This window comes from Macrobrachium rosenbergii, chromosome 17 (genome assembly GCF_040412425.1).
Source record: "Macrobrachium rosenbergii isolate ZJJX-2024 chromosome 17, ASM4041242v1, whole genome shotgun sequence".
NCBI classification, from domain to species: domain Eukaryota; kingdom Metazoa; phylum Arthropoda; class Malacostraca; order Decapoda; family Palaemonidae; genus Macrobrachium; species Macrobrachium rosenbergii.
In genome coordinates this window covers 26,466,307-26,485,535 of record NC_089757.1, presented here as the reverse complement: position 1 = coordinate 26,485,535, position 19,229 = coordinate 26,466,307, and the positions used below count along the sequence as shown (strand labels likewise).

The following is a 19,229-nucleotide window of genomic DNA, read 5'->3' as shown; positions in this document are numbered from 1 at the left end:
TGAGAAGTATTGCTTTCAGGGGACTGATAACTTAGGTCTCTCTCTCTCTCTCTCTCTCTCTCTCTCTCTCTCTCTCTCTCTCTCTCTCTCTATGTCTGCTGTATCCTCTGATCCAAACTTCTTTAAGGAACAATTACGTTTCGTACAAACTCGTACAAATAAAAATAATCTTCCCTTACTGGAAATTCAACCTGTTTTATTTTAGAGCCTTCATTCCGCTTCTTCGTCCGCAATTACAAGATAAGAGAGTCCCATTCATTATCCCTCTCTCTATCTCCCACACTTTTTATTCTCTCTCTTCCTCAATTTCGACGAGGGTCTATCTCTGCTTTGGACATCCGCGAGGCTAAATTGGATGGAGAACATTCTATGCCTCAGAAACACAATGCCGAGGCCCGAGGGGCATCTGGGAATAAGTGAGGAGGTTTAGAGTTAACGCTCGCAGGGGGGAGGGGAAGAGAAGGGGAGAGAAGGTAAGGGAAGACAGTCGTTATACCGAGGAAGAGGTGGGAAGATCGCTACATTTACGACGGGAAGATCGTTATAACTGCGAGGGGGAAGGGGGAGAAGTCGAGGCTGAAGGTGTTAGAGGATATTCAAAATGTCAAATGGGGTCGCAGTGCGCTGGAATGCGTGAATGAGTAAAATGGTGGAAATTGATTGAACATAACGATTTCAATGCAGTGGAAGACTATTTATGGGAGAAGAGACTTTGTCAATGGACGAAAAAAGGTTGAATATGAATAAAAAAAAGATCGAATATGAATTTTAGCTTTGACTGTAACTTAATATCTCCAAAAAAAAAAAATAGGATAATCTACTTGATGGAAGCTCTTAGAAAACTAACAGAATGCACAAGTAAAGGAGGAGGGAAACAAATGTGTATACTTGAAAATGGAAAAGGGGTTACGAAGAAAACACAGACGAAGTGGATGCACAAATGGAGAAAGGTGCTGATGAAGAAAAAAATATATATATATCAAGGAGATGACGTAAGCACAATTGTGATACAAAAATTGGTATGTTTACTAGAACTTACATCCAGGAAAAAAAAATTTAAATGGCTTCGAAAATGAAAATACACTAAGTACTGGATATAAACAGATGGTGAATAATCATCGAGGATTTAGAAAGAAATCGGATTAGATGAATATAAGGATTTAAAGGGACAGGATTAACGATTTGGATAATAAAGAAGTGCCGACGAAGCAGGCTCGAATCAAATCAGTCGGATGACGTAAGGATGTTTTAGGAGTCGTTTGGAATATCTTGAATGAATCAAGTTGGGTGAATAAATAATAGGGAAACTGGCTTACGAAAGTGGATGGGATTTATTTGGGTAAAAGAGAGTGGAAAACGGTCTTGGAAAATTACACCAAAATGGAACGACGGGAAACTGAAACAAAGATACGGAGGGGTGGGATAGGACAAAAGCATATGAATGCGGTAGAAGGGGCATAAGGACAAGGAAAGACTGATTTGATTCGAGCCTGCTTCGTCGGCACTTCTTTATTATCCAAATCGTTAATCCTGCCCCTTTAAATCCTTATATTCATCTAATCTGATTTTTTTCCCCTAAATCCTCGATGAATATTCACCACCTGCTTATATCCAATTTTTAGCGTATTTCCATTTTCCAAGTCATTTAAAGTATTTTTTTGCTCGATGTACGTTCTAGTAAACATACCAATGTTTGTATCACAACTGTGCTTACGTCATCTTGACGTTTTTTTTTTCCTTCATCAGCGCCTTTCTCCATTTGTGCATCCACTTCGTCTGTGTTTTCTTTGCAACCCCTTTTTCATTTTCAAGTATACTGTACACATTTGTTTCAAGGGAACAAATTTGTCGGCTGGCCAAAGAAGCGAAAAGACCGAAGAATTAAGCAATAGCTCTGTTGAGAAAAATTAAAACGGATATGGCAGGGCAAAAATGATAAAAAAAAATATACGTATAAAAGATAAAACGCACATTTTTGCACGTTATCTTACATATGATGAGTGGCCAGATTTAAAACATTTATAACACTGTAGAAGTTTAAGCTTGAACTGATAATATTGGACTGAAGAAAGCATATCAAGATAAATAAATTAAGGAAGAACAAGAATGAATAATAAGCCAATAGATGGGTTGCAATTCTAAAAGATCGTGATATAAGAAGAAAGAAAAAGTTCAATGGTGAGAAAAGTCAGAAATGTTGGTACAAGCTGCGAGAATACAGATGAAAGCAGAAAGTTTGAAGACGTGACAAAATGGGTTAGATGGATAAAACGGTAAGGAAAGGACCAGGAGAAATATGTGACGGGTTAGACGATTAAACAGAAGAGAAAGTTGAAAATAAAAGATTAAAAAAGCAGATTATGAATGAAACGACAGTGACTGATACGTTTGAAAAGCGTTGGAAAGAGGTCATAATTATCTCAGCTACAAAGGGTTTGGTAACGGAAAAGGATGGAAAGCTTTAGGCAATAAAAATGGAAGACCAAGAGTTAAAAAAAAAAAAAATCTATAAAAATGCAAACTTGTCAGGGAGGACAGGGTTTAATAAATCTAGAAAATTATTATCGTAAAAACAACCGAAGTTTTAGACACAAGATAAGCTTAAAAGTACTCAAAACAAAAGACCGGATTAAAGACAATTATGGCTAAAAATGACAGAATGAGTCTGAAAAATACTATATTTTCAGGAACAGAAAAGACTGAATAATTGAACAAAAGTCTTGGTAAGTGCTGGATAAACCAAAAGAATCAAAAAGGAAGAACAAGGCTGAAAAATGACTGGTTAGACAAAAGCCATGAATAAGGCTGAAAAGGTAAAGGCGGACAGACTTAAATAAGCATGAATGAATGGAACGAAGAAGGTATAATTGTCAAAATAATGGATACTGCTGAAATGGAATAGAAAGAAGAGGTTAGAATGATCAAAAGTAAAAGATTAAACAGGGGTTAGGGTTATTAAAATGTATGTTTGGATGAACAAGTATTGGATATGGATTAACTGGACCTGACGAGAGATAGTAGAAACGTAAAGAGCTCGGCAGAAAGAGGCTTAAAAGGGTTGTATGACATAAAATGACGAAAAATAAAGAAAAAAAAATCAAAAGGTCAATGAATGTGAAACGATGAAGAAGAATGCTGTTGATAATCTGTTACAAAAAGTTACATAAAGACAGACAAATGGGAAATGGAAGAGGGCATATAGACCACTAAATGAGTCCATCAAATGCAAACTAACACAATAATGGAAGACCACAGAATGGACTGGATAAGGGAGAAGTGAAATGAATGAATAGAAACGACAAAAAGGGTTTATTGTGGCTGGAAAAGGTTAGCGTGGATAAAGTAAGGAGAGCTTTGGAAGGGCCTGGAAGAATACAGAATGAAAAAGAAAGCTGAAGTATGTCAGGAATCACATTTCAGGATAACAGGGAGAGAGAGAGAAGGGATTTCCCTGGAACGCAAAGGGTACACGTTGAAGAATCGGAGGAAAATGAACAAAATAAAGCTGTAATGGGGAGATGGAAGTTGAAATAGTCTTTACGGTGGCGAAAAATGGCTTGGTACCATAAAAAAGTGATATTTTAACTCAAGAATGACTTGAGAATATTATAAGAAAAAGGGATATTTTAACTGAAGAATAACTTGAGAATAAAGATTATAAGGAAGTAAAATTTAACTCAGCAATGACTTTATAATATGAAATGGGGATGAAATTATCGAGTGCAGGCAACTGGTTGCCATGGCAACCATTTTAAATTTTCACTCATGACAACAAGGGGTCTTATTGAAGAACTGTGAAAATATGTACTTTGTTGCAGGTACAAGAACAGTTTTATAACAGCAATGAGACAAAATGAGGGAGACGTCTGGCTAAATCTGATTCCCAATGATGAAGTCGGTAAGAGATTCAATTTCATGCATTAGAATAATGACGAAGACGGATGGATCCCATTACATTTTCTCTTAATCCTTTTTATTTCATTCTATATTTTTATATCTCATGGAAATATTTTTTCATGATGATTTAAAATAAAACTGATTAAAAATAACAACACATACATTAAAAAGATTCAACAAAGATTTAAAATAAAACGACTGAAAATGACAATACTTATAAAACATTACGAAAAGTCAACATGTTTATTTCTCCTTAATTCTTTTTTTAACAGTATCTATGTACATTAGTTACTAGGAACAACAGCCAATGGAACGGGAAACCTAATATCCCTATCTAGCCCAGCCTAAAAGAAAACTAGAACAAAGGATAAAGGATGAGAGAGGAAAAGCTTCCTCATACATAAGTACAAATGGATCACTAGAGCCCCAACATTAAATCTGAGTGAACAAGAGGACCAATAAGACAGTAAAAAATGAAAAAGGGGAAAAAACAATTGTTACCTGAAAGAGAAATAATATTCGCTTCTGCCCCAAGTAAACATCAAAGTGGGTGCTAGAGACCACCGCTTCCGTTGTTCCCCTTTAAGTAACCAAATTTAAGTGACAACGCGAATGGGGGGCGGGGGAGGGGAGGGAAACAAGAGTGGGTGATATATTCCATTCACTTAATCTCTCAATAGTAATTGTTATTCGTTTTCACAGTGCATGCGGAAAATTCCGGTGTTTGCACATATATGCGAGTCAATGCATGTGTGTTTGTACGCACAAACACACACAGATACAATACACACACACACATATATATATATATATATATATATATATATATATATATATATATATATATATATATATATATATATAAATGTATATAAATAAATATATATGTATATGTATATGTATATATATATATATATATATATATATATATATATATATATATATATATATATATATATATATATATATATATATATTTGTGTGTGTGTATTTGTAACACACACACAAAAACACACATATATATAATGTATATAAATATATACATATATATATAATTTTATATATGTATATACTGTATATATAAAGATGTGTATATACACTGTATATACATAAATACGCCCGCGCGCGTATTTATGTATATAAATGTGGAAATACAGTACAATTTAAACAAACACTGCAAGAGTTAGTATATCGCTTTACGATCGCAGCATCCCGGGTTTCCCTGATGTCACCTTGGTTCGACCTGTTGCAGGTCACCCGACGTGACATTACAAAAAAAGAGGATGTAGAACTGGATATTGCAATGCAAATTGTGACTATGATATAAATACTGAAATGCCGCCTACTGTTCGCTGCAGCTGCTGCTGCTGCTGCCACGCCCAGAGAGAGAGAGAGAGAGAGAGAGAGAGAGAGAGAGAGAGAGAGAGAGAGAATCCTACAGTACAGAAAGGCCCCGTCCCCTACCTCTGCCCGTGTTTTGAGAGGGGCGCTCCTGGCAAAACGTTCTCGTCCCTCGTCTCCGCCCACGCGGGAGGGAGAGGATCGGGCGGCCGGCCTCCTGGCGAAGTTTCGTCTCCCGGTGCCCACAAGTGGCCAACGCCCACGCCTCTGTCCCCCCACCTTGCGCGTCCGGCCCCGTTACGGTCGTCCTGGCTCCCAGAGGACACCGAAGAAGACGACGACGACGGGATGGACGTGTACTTGGGTGGCTCAGGGGGGGCAGACCACCTCGTACCCTCCGAGGGCGCGGCCGACATGGGGACTGATTCCGCTCCCTGCAAGACAAAGGGAAATGTTCCTCTGTTAGTCTCTCCATGAGGATGTTTAGAAAATGACGGAAGATATATATTTTAACATCCAAACTGATGCAAAATGATCTAGATTATATATGTTGTTCATTTCTTCAAGTAGTGAAGTAAATTGAATGCAGACACGATAAGGACCAATAAGAGAAATAAAAAATTACAATGAAATGTCCATGAAGATGCATATGTATATACAGTGTATATATATATATATATAGTGTACAGGTATATATACAAATATATATTTATAAATACTGCATATAAAACATACATATATATGTATAATATATGTGAATTTATATATACTGAACATTACACTGTTTCCTATAAATGGGTAGCTCCAGATAAAAATACCACCGTAACGGTCACTGCCATATTTGTATTCTACCAGATGAACACTGGGTGAACCAAATGTGCATAAAACTTCCGCAATATTAGGCACTTTATACACCTACAAACATTAGCCGTGTGTTTCAGTCCCGGCGACATATTCATCTATATATCTATCTATCTATCTATCTATATATCTATATATATACAGTATATATATATATAAATGTGTATATACATATATATACATACATATGTATATATATATATGTTATATATATAATGTGTGAATGCGTGTGCGCACGCACGTGCACGTAATCAAACTCTAGTAAACACATTGCAAAGACTAAATGAATAAAGACAAATCAAATCAAAGCTAGAGAAGGCCTTGAATGATAAACCCCCCAAGATATAAATAACTTTCTGCAGAGTTACGATCATGAACCCCGAGTCTCCCCTTTCTGCTGGAATGCCTTCCCACATCAAAGATGCCACACGCTACTTTAAGGCCAAATACAAGATCGTCTCCGTCTGGAATCACTTTTATCTTCCTGAATATTGAGAAGCCACTTTTCGGGGGCGAGATGGCGGAGTCTATCCAGGATTATTTCGTTGGTGATTCAATCTCTATGATATATGTTTTTCTGGGTCTACCTGGGATTGCTTAATTGCATGCATATGCGCGCGCGTACGCACACATATAAGTACATATACATACACATATATATTTATATATATATATGTACACTCGGCAAGAAAAGTGAGGATACAGTTTTTTTAATCTTCGGACATATATTGCTAAATAATGAGACATCTGGCAACTTCAGAAAGGGGAGGAGCTTCAGTCTTATTGTGTTTGTTTTTTGACCTCCTATAACTTTCAATCATATTCTACGGTTCTGAAATCATTGATACTTAAATGCAGTAGTAAGCTTTACAATATTCGTTCAAGTTGTAATTTGCAGCGACAGTTCTAAGCAAAATAAACAATTTTCCACATAACCTACGAAGTAACCTTTTATGAATTTATGACACCACAATGAACGGAATGCTTGCATAATCGGAAACGCGATCTTCCATAATGAAATCAAGAGTTAAATTTGAGCAATGTCCAACGAAAAAAACTTGGAACAATAAAGAAAAAATGCAATGCAATGTTATGGAGAGAGAGAGAGAGAGAGAGAGAGAGAGAGAGAGAGAGAGAGAGAGAGAGAGAGAGAGTTGCTGTTGTGTAGCCTAGGCCTATATGTAGAGCTACTCATTTCATTATTTTCTTTTCTTTTTTGAGGTTGAGCGATACTATATTTGTATAGTATGTTTTAGCAATGAGAGAGAGAGAGAGAGAGAGAGAGAGAGAGAGAGAGAGAGAGTTGCTGTTGTGAGAAGCCCTAGGGCCTACATGTGGATGACTACTAATTTCATTATTTTTCTTTTAGAGATTGAGCGATACTACATTTGTACAGTATGTTTTAGCAATGGAGAGAGAGAGAGAGAGAGAGAGAGAGAGAGAGAGAGAGAGAGACTACGGCAACGTTAAGAAAAATCCAGTTACTTGTGTTTTCCCGCCGAAGTTAACGCGGTACTCCGCACATCATAGAGAACGCTCTTGCGGATTTAAATAGATTGAGTCAACCTGCCCTAGCTGTCACAACATTTACTGCCATTAATTCCAGCTGACCTTTAACACCGTGAAATACAAATATGAATCTGTAAAAATTAAAGAAATTATCATCACCTCGTATGATGATGCAATAAGAAGCCTGTTCATAACGGAAAACGAGTAAATATTGCCGTTCTGATAAACAGTACTAAACCGAGATATCCATACACTATCTTTTAGATCTCTATGAACGAAGTCATCTGAGAAATTCTGATTACTTCGGATATGCATGGTGTATTTAAGTATCTGAACGTTTTTGTTTTGCAGATTTAACATATATGATATAATTTGCATTGTATTTTCATATTCTAGAGTAAATTTACCGAGAGTATGTGTTTTCTGTAAGAAAAAAATTAAAATTCGATGAACGAAATCTAAAGAAAACTGTATCCTCACTTTTCTTGCCGAGTGTACATTAAAAATGTACCTCCCTTGATGGCCTTGTGGTTTAATGCGCGTCACCGTAGTCACGAGTTCTTGTCTTCCGTGGTTCGAGCCCAAGAGACGACGAACTAATTATCAACAAAAAAATTCCCCTTCTGGTAACATATATGAAAATATATTATTTTCGAGGTAGAGCGAACTAGATATTAAAGGACATTTGTAGCTTAATGCTTATATATATATATATATATATATATATATATATATATATATATATATATATATATATATATATATATATATATATATATATATATATATATATATATATATATACACACACACACACACACACACATATATATATATATATATATATATATATATATATATATATATATATATATATATATATATATATATATATATATATATATATATATATATATATATAACACACCTGTATGCTCTCTCTAATTCTAGAGTACAAGCCGCATATTTATGGAATTATTAATATCTATAACAACAAAGAACTGCAAAATGACTGAAGCACGCCCCTCAGTGAAAGCCATTCTGTGAAGCATGAAATGCTAGCCGTTCGTTCCTGTTTCCTCCAACTCTCTATTCCTGCCAAGTTTCGGACAGGAATCAGCCTCATCGTCATAGCGGTTTAGACTGAATCCTTGATAAGATCGAAAAGGTTCCAGGAATTCGTGGGCTAGTCAATATGGTTTCTTGACAACCAGACAAAAATCCTCATACCTACTCACTTACTATATGAAATGACATCTATCTCCACATACAAGATATAACTGCATAAAAAAAATGTACTAGCATGGATACCAAACAAATTGAAATGATTTCTAGTCGCATATCCTTGGAAACGTGTCACATTAATTATTGTGCAATCTCCACGCCATGCTTGCTATTAATAATCTTGATTAACAAACTCTAATAACAAATGACAGAGAGAGACCCTGATAAATAATATGACTTGAAACTCCAATTAAAACGGCAAATAATTAAAGTGTAATTATATGATCACAATTGATGCCCTTCAGCCATAAATCACTGCGGACGAAAAATCCTTTTTAATATAAAAAGCCACAAAGCACGGTAATTGGAGCCAATTAAACCATCATTACATTCTGAATAGCCATTCCATAAAGGGTAATTAAGTTACATGGTACCGTCGGTCCGTTCACCTGAGTTTTGGATTAATTTGAAGCGAAAATCATATTCGGTAAGTTTCGTTTCCTCTCGATCTATTACCTAGAGTGACTAATGGTGTGTAAGTTATTTCGTTCTGCTTTATTTACAAACGAAATCTGAGATGTCACTAACCTACACTTTTCAGAATGTGGCACTGTTACCCATACATGACTGCTGGGAAGCAAACAACTACACACACACACACACACACACACACATAAAGGCAAATACCACGAAGGAAAAAGTGAAACAACTTTTCACTTTTTCCTTCGTGGCATTTGCCTTTATTTACGCATTCATCATGCTCCATATCTTCGCGACTCAGTTATGCATAACGACTGCATGTATGTATAAGTACATACGTACGTGTTACAATTTATTTGATTTAGCGTTCAATTCCGCTTTGCATCACAGACATGCAAAACGTTAAACCTCAATTTTCCCTAGTGTGTATGTTGAGCCCTGCCCGAAAGGGTAGCCAACAAAGAATATATTTCTATTCCACACCATCTTCCTTATACAGCTAAATGCACTTCGTTCGAGCTAAATTACATTAAATTTCCTTCAGGTGTCGTGGTATTATTTGTTTTTGAAATTAAAACGAGAATAAGTCAGTCATACGTACGTACTTTCAGGATTTGTAGGATAATCTTCATCTTTCGCCTTTCCTCTTTTTAAATTTATAGTTATGTTATATAATTCCTTAATAAGAACTGGCATAAGGTCGCCTTCTATAATACACTAGTTTTCAATTTTAACAAATACAAATACAGACAAGCAATAAGATTATTAACTATTACGTTGAACAAACAGTGGAAAACAAGGCACAATAATAATAATAATAATAATAATAATAATAATAATAATAATAATAATAATAATAATAATAAAAATCACAAGGACAGAGAAGTCTAAAGGTTTAAGGGGTTGGATAAGCAGATAAATGTTTCAGCCATAAATACGAAATTAGCTGTTAGGGTAATGTGAACGGTCTTTATACAAACGTAATGATTACGAGTGAATTTGCCGACAACATCTTATAACTTTTAAGTAGATGTGATTCAAAAACGAATACGAATGCATAGATCAACGACTATAAAGCTCAAAAGCGACGCAAATAAACCATTAGAAGGATGGCAAAATATGTACTGAGACGATTAAAGTAAAAATATATAAGTTCTGACTTGTGTAAGATTCCGAGAAATGTTGATAATGATCTCAAAGTTACCGACAAAGAAGACTTTTCAAGGTTAACACTTACAAATTTTATGGAATGTTCCATAAAATAATATATGGTATTACCTTAATACTGAAGTGTTGTGAAAGTTTTTTAGCAAACTAATAAAAATTAAAGTGTCAATAAGAACTGACAAAAAAATGTACTTGTTTAAAAAAAATAATATAAAATGCAACTTTAAGTTTTACTCTTAATTAATGAACAAATAAATATACGACGTGAGCCAGTAAAAATCAAAAGTTCCTTGTGCGAAGCGTTTAGGAGGTGCAACCAGCCAATTGGATGCCGTGGCTGAGTAATGAAGAGCTGGGGTCACGTTTGCTAAGTCAGTAAACCGCTCCCGGCCAACTGCCCACCAGTCTACCCAGCTTTATATGGATACATTTGGCTTCACGAGTTTTAATACAATCAGGGCAAGCTAAGGAAACATTTGGAATCTCCACAATAAAGCAAGAAGATTCCTTTATTTTCGGAAATCGGGAAGCTGTTGGAAAAGGGTTCACCAGATGACAAAGTAATTAGGATTCAGTGAAAACACTGGAATTTCCAGTATTGTGCATATTATGCCGTAGTGTTTACCAAACTTATGAAGCCTACAATACAAGTCTGTTGGGATAAAAAAAAAATAGGGTTTGGAGCCAGCAACCTCATCCTTCACGGATTTTCTGAGGAACCAGAAAGGCTGTACCCTTCTGGCACCAATCCCTCAATAGAAAAAAAAGGCGCATGATTAACAAATGTACACATGCATTTTATAGATACTGCGTTTGTTTGTGCAATTGTGTATGTTTGTATGAGTGCTTGTGGCCACACGGCCGCATATTTGTAAACGCAAATACATAAAGAATGCAAACGGAAACATACCCGCGTGTGATGTTGACGCGCCCCTTCGGGCAATTCATAGATCGTCACACCTCTCTGGTTAGACCCGTAGGGGAGGTTCCTCAATAATTCAGGGATGAAAGGGCCGTTGGGAAGGGCACCCGGCGTAACCGCTCCCCCGGGAGACTGCATCACTACGTAGACGGGGGCTCCGTTGAACCCGCCCACAGGTAGCGGCTGGAGAAAAATGAAATTATGATTAATATATCTCCCTGTTTTTTTTATTATACTGAGGATACCAATCATTACAGAAACGAAATGCAACGTAGAAAAATAGAATTATGATTAATAGAATTTTCTATAATTTTATTATATGGAGGATGTCAACCATTTTAGAAACGGAGTGCAACGTAAGAAAGGTAAAGATAAAATTACAATAAAATTCTTTGAATTATGACTTAACAAGACACCATCATGTAGGAACAACTGGATTCTAACAGAACTGCATACAAATGTAACGGAGGCAGGGATTAACTCTAAGCTCGACACACTCCACTTTTCATTTATTGACTATTTAAAAAAAAATTAATTTGTGGCAGGCGAGATTCCGTGAGACGGTAATTTTTCATTTATTTACTTTATTTTATGTACTACATAATGTGAAATTTAAGGAGGTATAAAGAAACCACATGATTATTAAAACATTCACAGTAACTACAAAAGAAGACATACTCCTATCGACATAATTACATTTCTCTATTGCATATTAATACCGTAACATCATCATCTACATCAAAGTCATTTTAATTTGTTTTTTCTTAAGAGCCGCCCGCCATGGCTTTGTCTTTTTGGGTGTCAGCTGGAACTGAGCTTCCTAAGCACACAATGCTCACACACACACACGATTATATATATATATATATATATATATATATATATATATATATATATATATATATATATATATATATATATATATAACCTATATATACATACACACACACACAAACACACACACACACACACACACATATATATATATATATATATATATATATATATATATATATATATATATATATATATATATATATATATATATATATATAATGTATAATACATTCTTCAAACTTCCTCTTCACATAAATACATATGAAAGGCACCATCTGCATATAAACACGTGTTGACCATAAATTTCTATCATCTCAGTTTCACATTATTCGTCATATATTTTCAATGACATTCATAACGAAAATTCAGGAAAGCCACAACTCACTCTCATTCGAGGAATAAGCATGGGAAACAAAGTCACCTTATACGCAGGTTCTGTTGAGGAAAAGGAAACTAACTTATGGATTTCAACATGAACTACAAACCAATAATCACTTAGATAGTCATTTAGCAAAGTCAGTGAATTTCCATGTACTGAAAATAGGAGAATATCTCTCGTAGAGAAGAAGAAAGGACGTCTCGAATCTTAGGCGTGATGGCAGACGCTGCAAGAGAAATCAATAAAGCGTATGTCTCTCTCCTGGGTATACACACTGCCTTCTCTTCCCACAGAGAGAGAGAGAGAGAGAGAGAGAGAGAGAGAGAGAGAGAGAGAGAAAGCTGGGTAAGACATCTCCCATCCTAGTCGTCCGCTTACGTAATGGCGACGATCGATATTTCGTTCTCCGATTCTCTCTTTATTCATTTTGTACTATGCATCAGTAATTAGTATTTTACTAATTTTCTGAGGTCTATAAGTCCATTTTAAATCACAATTTGTCTATTTTCTGTAACTGATTTTTATTCCGGTAGTATATTTTCGATGTTTATTCTCATTTTCATCTACATCAGGGGTTCCCAACCTTTTGGTTCTTCTGTACCCCTTGGGCATTTTTATGGATTCCTGTGTACCCCTAAAAATTGTGGATCAAAAAGACAAACAATGAAATTGATATTGCGATATAATTTTATTATGAAATCCGTTTGTGTAGACTGCATCTTTACAGGTCCGGTACGGGTACGGATTACAGCGGGGGGAAGTTCCGTAATAGTGAAACACAAATGGTATTCACCCTACTCTTGACATAAGTAAAAGCTTTGTTTACTAAAATGAGGAAATAAAAAAAAAAGACACGACATTGTGCAATCTCAATGCAGATTACATCATGCATTGCGCAGTACTGGCTATTCTCTCAGATCCAATATACCCCCTGAAGAGTACAAATGTACCACTGGAGGTACATGTACCCCAGGTGGGGAGCCCCTGTTCTATATCGTTGTATACGTTTTATAACTTAAACTTAGCTTCCCAGCTTCCTCAGTAAGTCACAGGTACACCAAATGCACTACACAATTCCACTATTTTTTCTCGAGCTTCGTTTTCATTCTCTTCACTTTCTGCGTTCTCCCCTCCGCTAGTCATTTCACTTACTAATCCAGTTTTACTCTTTTTAAACTTTTGAATTTGTGACTTGTTTACCAATTCAATCCGTCTATTTATTCTTGCAGCATCCCTTCTCTCTCTCTCTCTTTCTCAACTAAATCACTCATTCTGGCTTTGTATAAAATAACTGCCTTCATCCATCTTCATCTCTGTTATGTTCTTTATTCTCTCTCTTTCTCTCTCTCTCAACCAAATCACTCATTCTGGCTTTGCATAAAATAATTGCCTGTATCCACCTTCATCTCTACATTTCATTTTATTTAGAAAACCTTGCCTTTAAAAGTTTACACAATTTATTCTTGCAGAATCCATTTCTCTCTCTCTCTAAATCACTCACTCTAACTTTACATACCATACTTGTCTTTATCTAACTCCATCTATAACTGTTGTTTTCTTTATAAAAGATTCCCTATAACAGAGTACATAATTCATAACGTTTACACAATTACGTCACAGTTCAACTGCATTACCCTGCATTACTTATATATATATATATATATATATATATATATATATATATATATATATATATATATATAAATATATATACATACAGTATGTGTATATGTATATGTATATATATACAGTATGTGTATGTGTATATGTATATGTATATATATGTATATATATATATATATATATATATATATATATATATATATATATATAAATAAAGTACATATACACTTCCCACCCATTCTTTTTTCTGAAAACAGTAATGCATCATTGTTTTTATACTAGTCCATCTGAAAACGAAATACCTGTGGATCAATATAAAAATAATGAAATGTTTTCCTCTTTTTCTGCTGTTTCAAAACGTAGTTTGAAAGACAGCAAATGCCAAATACTCGTAAATCCAGCAATGGAAACACATGGCAGTCCATGAAAACATATGGTGGCACAATGCAGCAACACTACAAGTAAAGCAATTGGCAATTTCATACCCAAGGAGAATTCTACAATGCTAATGCAATACTCTACCAAACTACTTCACATCTATGCAAGTGATGCATTTAGAATAAATAGACCTGTTAAAAATCCAAAGAAATACTTCAAACTGATTCAGTGAAGCTCACAGAAAGTCCAGTGAATATGATGTAATGTGCATTTCGGTTGTAAATTCAATATCTCTTTCACGAGAGATTATAGAAGCCACAACCAAAATAAGCATTGCAATGTTTAAATCATATCAAGAAAACATGTTGCAATCTGCAATTCGGTTGTAAAATTTATATCTCTTTCACAACCGCGAGAGATTATAAGATCCACAACCAAAATAAGCATTGCAATTTTTACATCATATACGGATATTTCTTCATTCTGTAAGATTTTTGGACAGGTGTTACAAATAACTAATGACCGAAATACATACCTGCATGGCCATATACTGCGGAGTCGGGAGTGCGGATGAAGGGATTTGCTGTGACGCATGCGCAGACATTGAAGAGGTCCTAACGGGAGGCAAAGGGGCGCGACCTCCAAAACCGGAGTGCGAGACCGGAACAAGAGCCTGTTGCCCAAGGAGGAGGGCATCAAAACGCCCACGTTATTTGAGAAACATTACTCAAGCCGATTACTCATGGGCGTCCTTCTCTGGGGCGAATGCTTAGGTCTCAAAAGAAAGCCATAAGGCTGGCGTCTTACTTTTGCAATGGCATATTAACCATCTTGTAACTTTTATGAAAACGACGTTTAGTCTTGGAAAATTAGTGAGTTTGCTTTATTTTTGCAAAAAGAAGGGATTTTGAGTTTTTTTATAATAGTGATTTTGACTTATTTTTACCATAAGATTTTGACTTACTTTTCTAATAAGGTCGGTTAGGACTTCTTTTATAAAAACGATTCTGACATTTCTACAATAAGAATGATTTGACTTACTGTTACAGCGAGGCGAATCTGACTTATTGTTACAGTTAGACTGATTTGACTTATTTTATACAGTAACAATGGTTCTGACTTACAAAAGGGTGATTTTGACTTATTTCCACATAGAGAATGACTTATTTTTACAAGAAGGACTTTATCTTATTCTTATAAGAATGATTTTGACTCATTTTTGCAATAAGAATACCTTTTGACTTATTTTTCAAATAAAACCATTCATTTCACCCCAGGAAGACAGAGAAACCTCTTGGTGGGCCACTAGACATTCATGCTCAGGTTACATACATTCGTTGGGTGCTTTTGGGTGCTCTAATTTGCAATGAGGGGAAATCGTCTTTCTCATATTAAACAAATACTTGAGATGAACCGAAAACTCTGAATTTACCATAGGGTAGCGTTAAGAAGGAATTTATTGCAAATGCTTTCTCAATGTATATATATATATATATATATATATATATATATATATATATATATATATATATATATATATACAATACTTAATTTTCTGACTCACGTCAGGATCGAACCCCTGTCTCACAAAATGAAAAAGCCAGGGCGCTACCAATTGAATCAAGGGTTCGATCTCGATGTGAGTCCGAAATTTATTTCTGTGAAACACGAACTCATGAGTTCATTAGTCCCATACAATAATCAATATATAAATATTGGATGTATTCATATAAGCATGAATATTTTCCCAGGCACATAAAAAGCCTCCATTTGCTTAAACGTCACATGATAATGAGTGGAGCTAAAATTTCATAAAGGCAAAATGATTCCATGTCGCGCCAATGAAAATATTCCCATTGCAGTTACTCGTTGACAATGGTCTAGAATTTTCAATCATGCAAAATAAAACAAAACATAATTACACAAACTGTTAACGAGGTCAGGTAACTGAGACTGATCATGGATCGATGTTCGAAATTACATTATGCCTCCCACTATGTTGTTACAAAGGAGCACCCTGCTCTATTAGTTCCCGCACTGTTGTCTTCCGATTTTTTCTTTTCGGCCAATTCAAGGAGGCTATCATGCTTGGGGGCAAAATGAGATAATTATCATTTTTATATTAATAAAACGCATAATACAGTTAGAAATGACAAATAATAAGTGAATTAGAAAAAAGGTTCCAATACACACGCAGAGTAAAAATAAACTAAGAGAGAGTATCTCATTTTACCCCTGAAAATTTCATTCATCCGCCAAGATGCACCATCACACTACCACAACCAAGGAACATTTACATGCTAATATTCTAAATGCAAATATGCATAATGCATCTTGGAATTTGCATGCAATTTGCATGTCTAAAATGACTTAACAATGGTCTTGTCTGTTAGAATTTTTTTTTGCAGTTTTGTGTCAACTTTAAAAGGTCGTTAAGCATTAATTTTGTCTGCCATTAGGACAAATTGAGCAATAAAAAAAAAACTTGAAATGTATATGACCAAAATAATCATTTATATATATATGTATATATATATATGTATATATATATATATATATATATATATATATATATATATATATATATATATATATATATATATATATATATATATATATATATATATATATACTGTATATATGTCTCGAAAACAATTACATTTCCGATTTTAGGAACTCCGTCTATAAAATCCACGAGTGGAAAAACAAAACGAATGCGACTTGTGTGAAATTATGCATTAAATTATCATTTCCAAACGAAAATTAGGACAGTATAATTCGACGCGAATAGCAACACGACGGGGAATAAGCTACCTAATTACACAGACCAAGAATGTAGCAAATTATAAACCTGCACAGTATAAACTCACGAAGGGTCCTCGCCTTCCGGGAAAGGTTTGTGACGAAGTGGTCTCTGTTCAGCGGAACATGTAAAACAAAATTACTGGCCATCACTAAAAATTACTATCTGCATTATGACCGAGGAGCCGCAGAAGAAAGGGATGGAAGAATGCAAGAGAGAGAGAGAGGGAGGAAAAAAATTATTTTTCAGTCAAGAATATTAAGACTTTGGAACTAAGGGTCATTTTGGGAGGCTAACGTAGCTTATTTCTCAGGACGAATTTCGCAGGAATTCCTTCAAGGATAATTAGTGATGACCGGACGCGAAAATGAGGTAATATAAATGTGGCGTTGAACACGAAAACAGCAATAGGAATTCAGCCGTGTGAGGGACTCAAATGAATGCATTATTTTATGAAAATACTTCAGGGTATTTTTTTTCTCCAGAGTGTGTTGGAAAGTCATTCATACGTTTCGATTTCTCAGTTTGTATAATTCATCGTCTTCGTCGTGCTTGTACTGTATACGAGACTGTACCGTGTCACTTGATGTTTAACGCAACATCAGCGTGAGGTTGGAGGATGAGGATGAGGATGAGGAGGAGGAGGATGAAATGATAGTAGGATGTGGAAGAAAGAAAATTCAAGCATCAACTATTCAGATGCAACATCAATGCAGGAACACCATAGGAAGAGGGAAAGGTTCTAGACATTGCACATCTAAATTCAACAGCGGTGCCAGAAGTTGGAGAGGGAGGTATAATGGGATGCTGGAGATGAGGAGGAGGAGGAGAAGGAGAAGGAGAAGGAGAAGGTGCAAGGAGTACGAGGGGGAGGGGAAACAGTGGAAGATAACGTATATACGTCTAAATGAGTATGCACGAATGCTTGCTTGCGAGGACTGACAAATCAAGAGCAGATCACCGAAAGACGTTACCTGTTGATTAGCACCAGATGAAGGCGGACCGGACTGCTGCTGGAATACATGCTGCTGTGGATACTGCTGCTGTTCTTGATATGCTTGCTGCTGCGGTTGCTGCAGCTGCTGTGGGTCATGATATGTCATCTGTTGCACGTGCGGCTGCGGAGACTGATATGCTTGCATTTGCGGAATAGGCTTTTGCTGCTGGGTGGAAGGGGGCGGTTGCTGTAGAGGCGTCGGAGGGAGTTGCTGCTTCTGGCGGGGGTCGGGCGGTTTGTCCGTCGGAGGGGTGGCTTTTTTCGGCTCGCTGGGAGTGGCCAGACCCCAAAAGCCACAGCCCGCACCGTTCATAAAAGCTGGAAAAAGATCAATATTTCTGATTATACATTTGATGTAAATAATATATGCACGATAATATTGACTTCATTATGAATGTAAGTGCAGATATTGCCTTATGGATTTACCTCGTAAATATTTGCATTCGCATTACGGTCGACCTTACGTGAGCATGTTTAAAAATATATTTCAAAAGCACAGTCCAAAGGGGAATACCCGTAGCAAAATAGTTATAAAGGTAAAATAGTCGGGGTACAAATGCATTTATATCTGCTAAAACATTCTGTTCATGTTCATTATAACCGTGGGTGCTGACGCGCATTATTCAGCAACAATGAATGGGTTTCATCAAATTTGATCTTCCTGTTGGTCATCAATCTTCAAATGTTACAACCCACTCATTTAAAAAAATCAAAATATTATGAGAGAGAGAGAGAGAGAGAGAGAGAGAGAGAGAGAGAGAGAGAGAGAAATTCATCCGTCTTAATGCTGAAAATGTTACATTCCACCGGA

General features: G+C 35.7%; 1 protein-coding gene across 8 annotated transcripts in view; it reads right to left on the bottom strand.

Annotated features, from left to right (window-relative positions):
• Nucleotides 1-19,229, bottom strand: part of LOC136847803 (capping protein inhibiting regulator of actin dynamics-like) — a 346,484-nt gene that overhangs the window by 43,114 nt on the left and 284,141 nt on the right. For 6 of the 8 annotated variants that reach the window (XM_067119718.1, XM_067119714.1, XM_067119716.1 and 3 more), the window contains 4 exons: nucleotides 18,396-18,736; nucleotides 15,154-15,291; nucleotides 11,390-11,584; nucleotides 5,362-5,672 (listed from right to left, as the gene is read on the bottom strand). In XM_067119718.1, coding sequence (XP_066975819.1) covers nucleotides 5,362-5,672; nucleotides 11,390-11,584; nucleotides 15,154-15,291; nucleotides 18,396-18,736 — 985 coding nt within the window. The remainder of the gene's footprint in view (nucleotides 1-5,361; nucleotides 5,673-11,389; nucleotides 11,585-15,153; nucleotides 15,292-18,395; nucleotides 18,737-19,229) is intronic. The other 2 variants (XM_067119721.1, XM_067119717.1) reach the window with 1 other exon arrangement.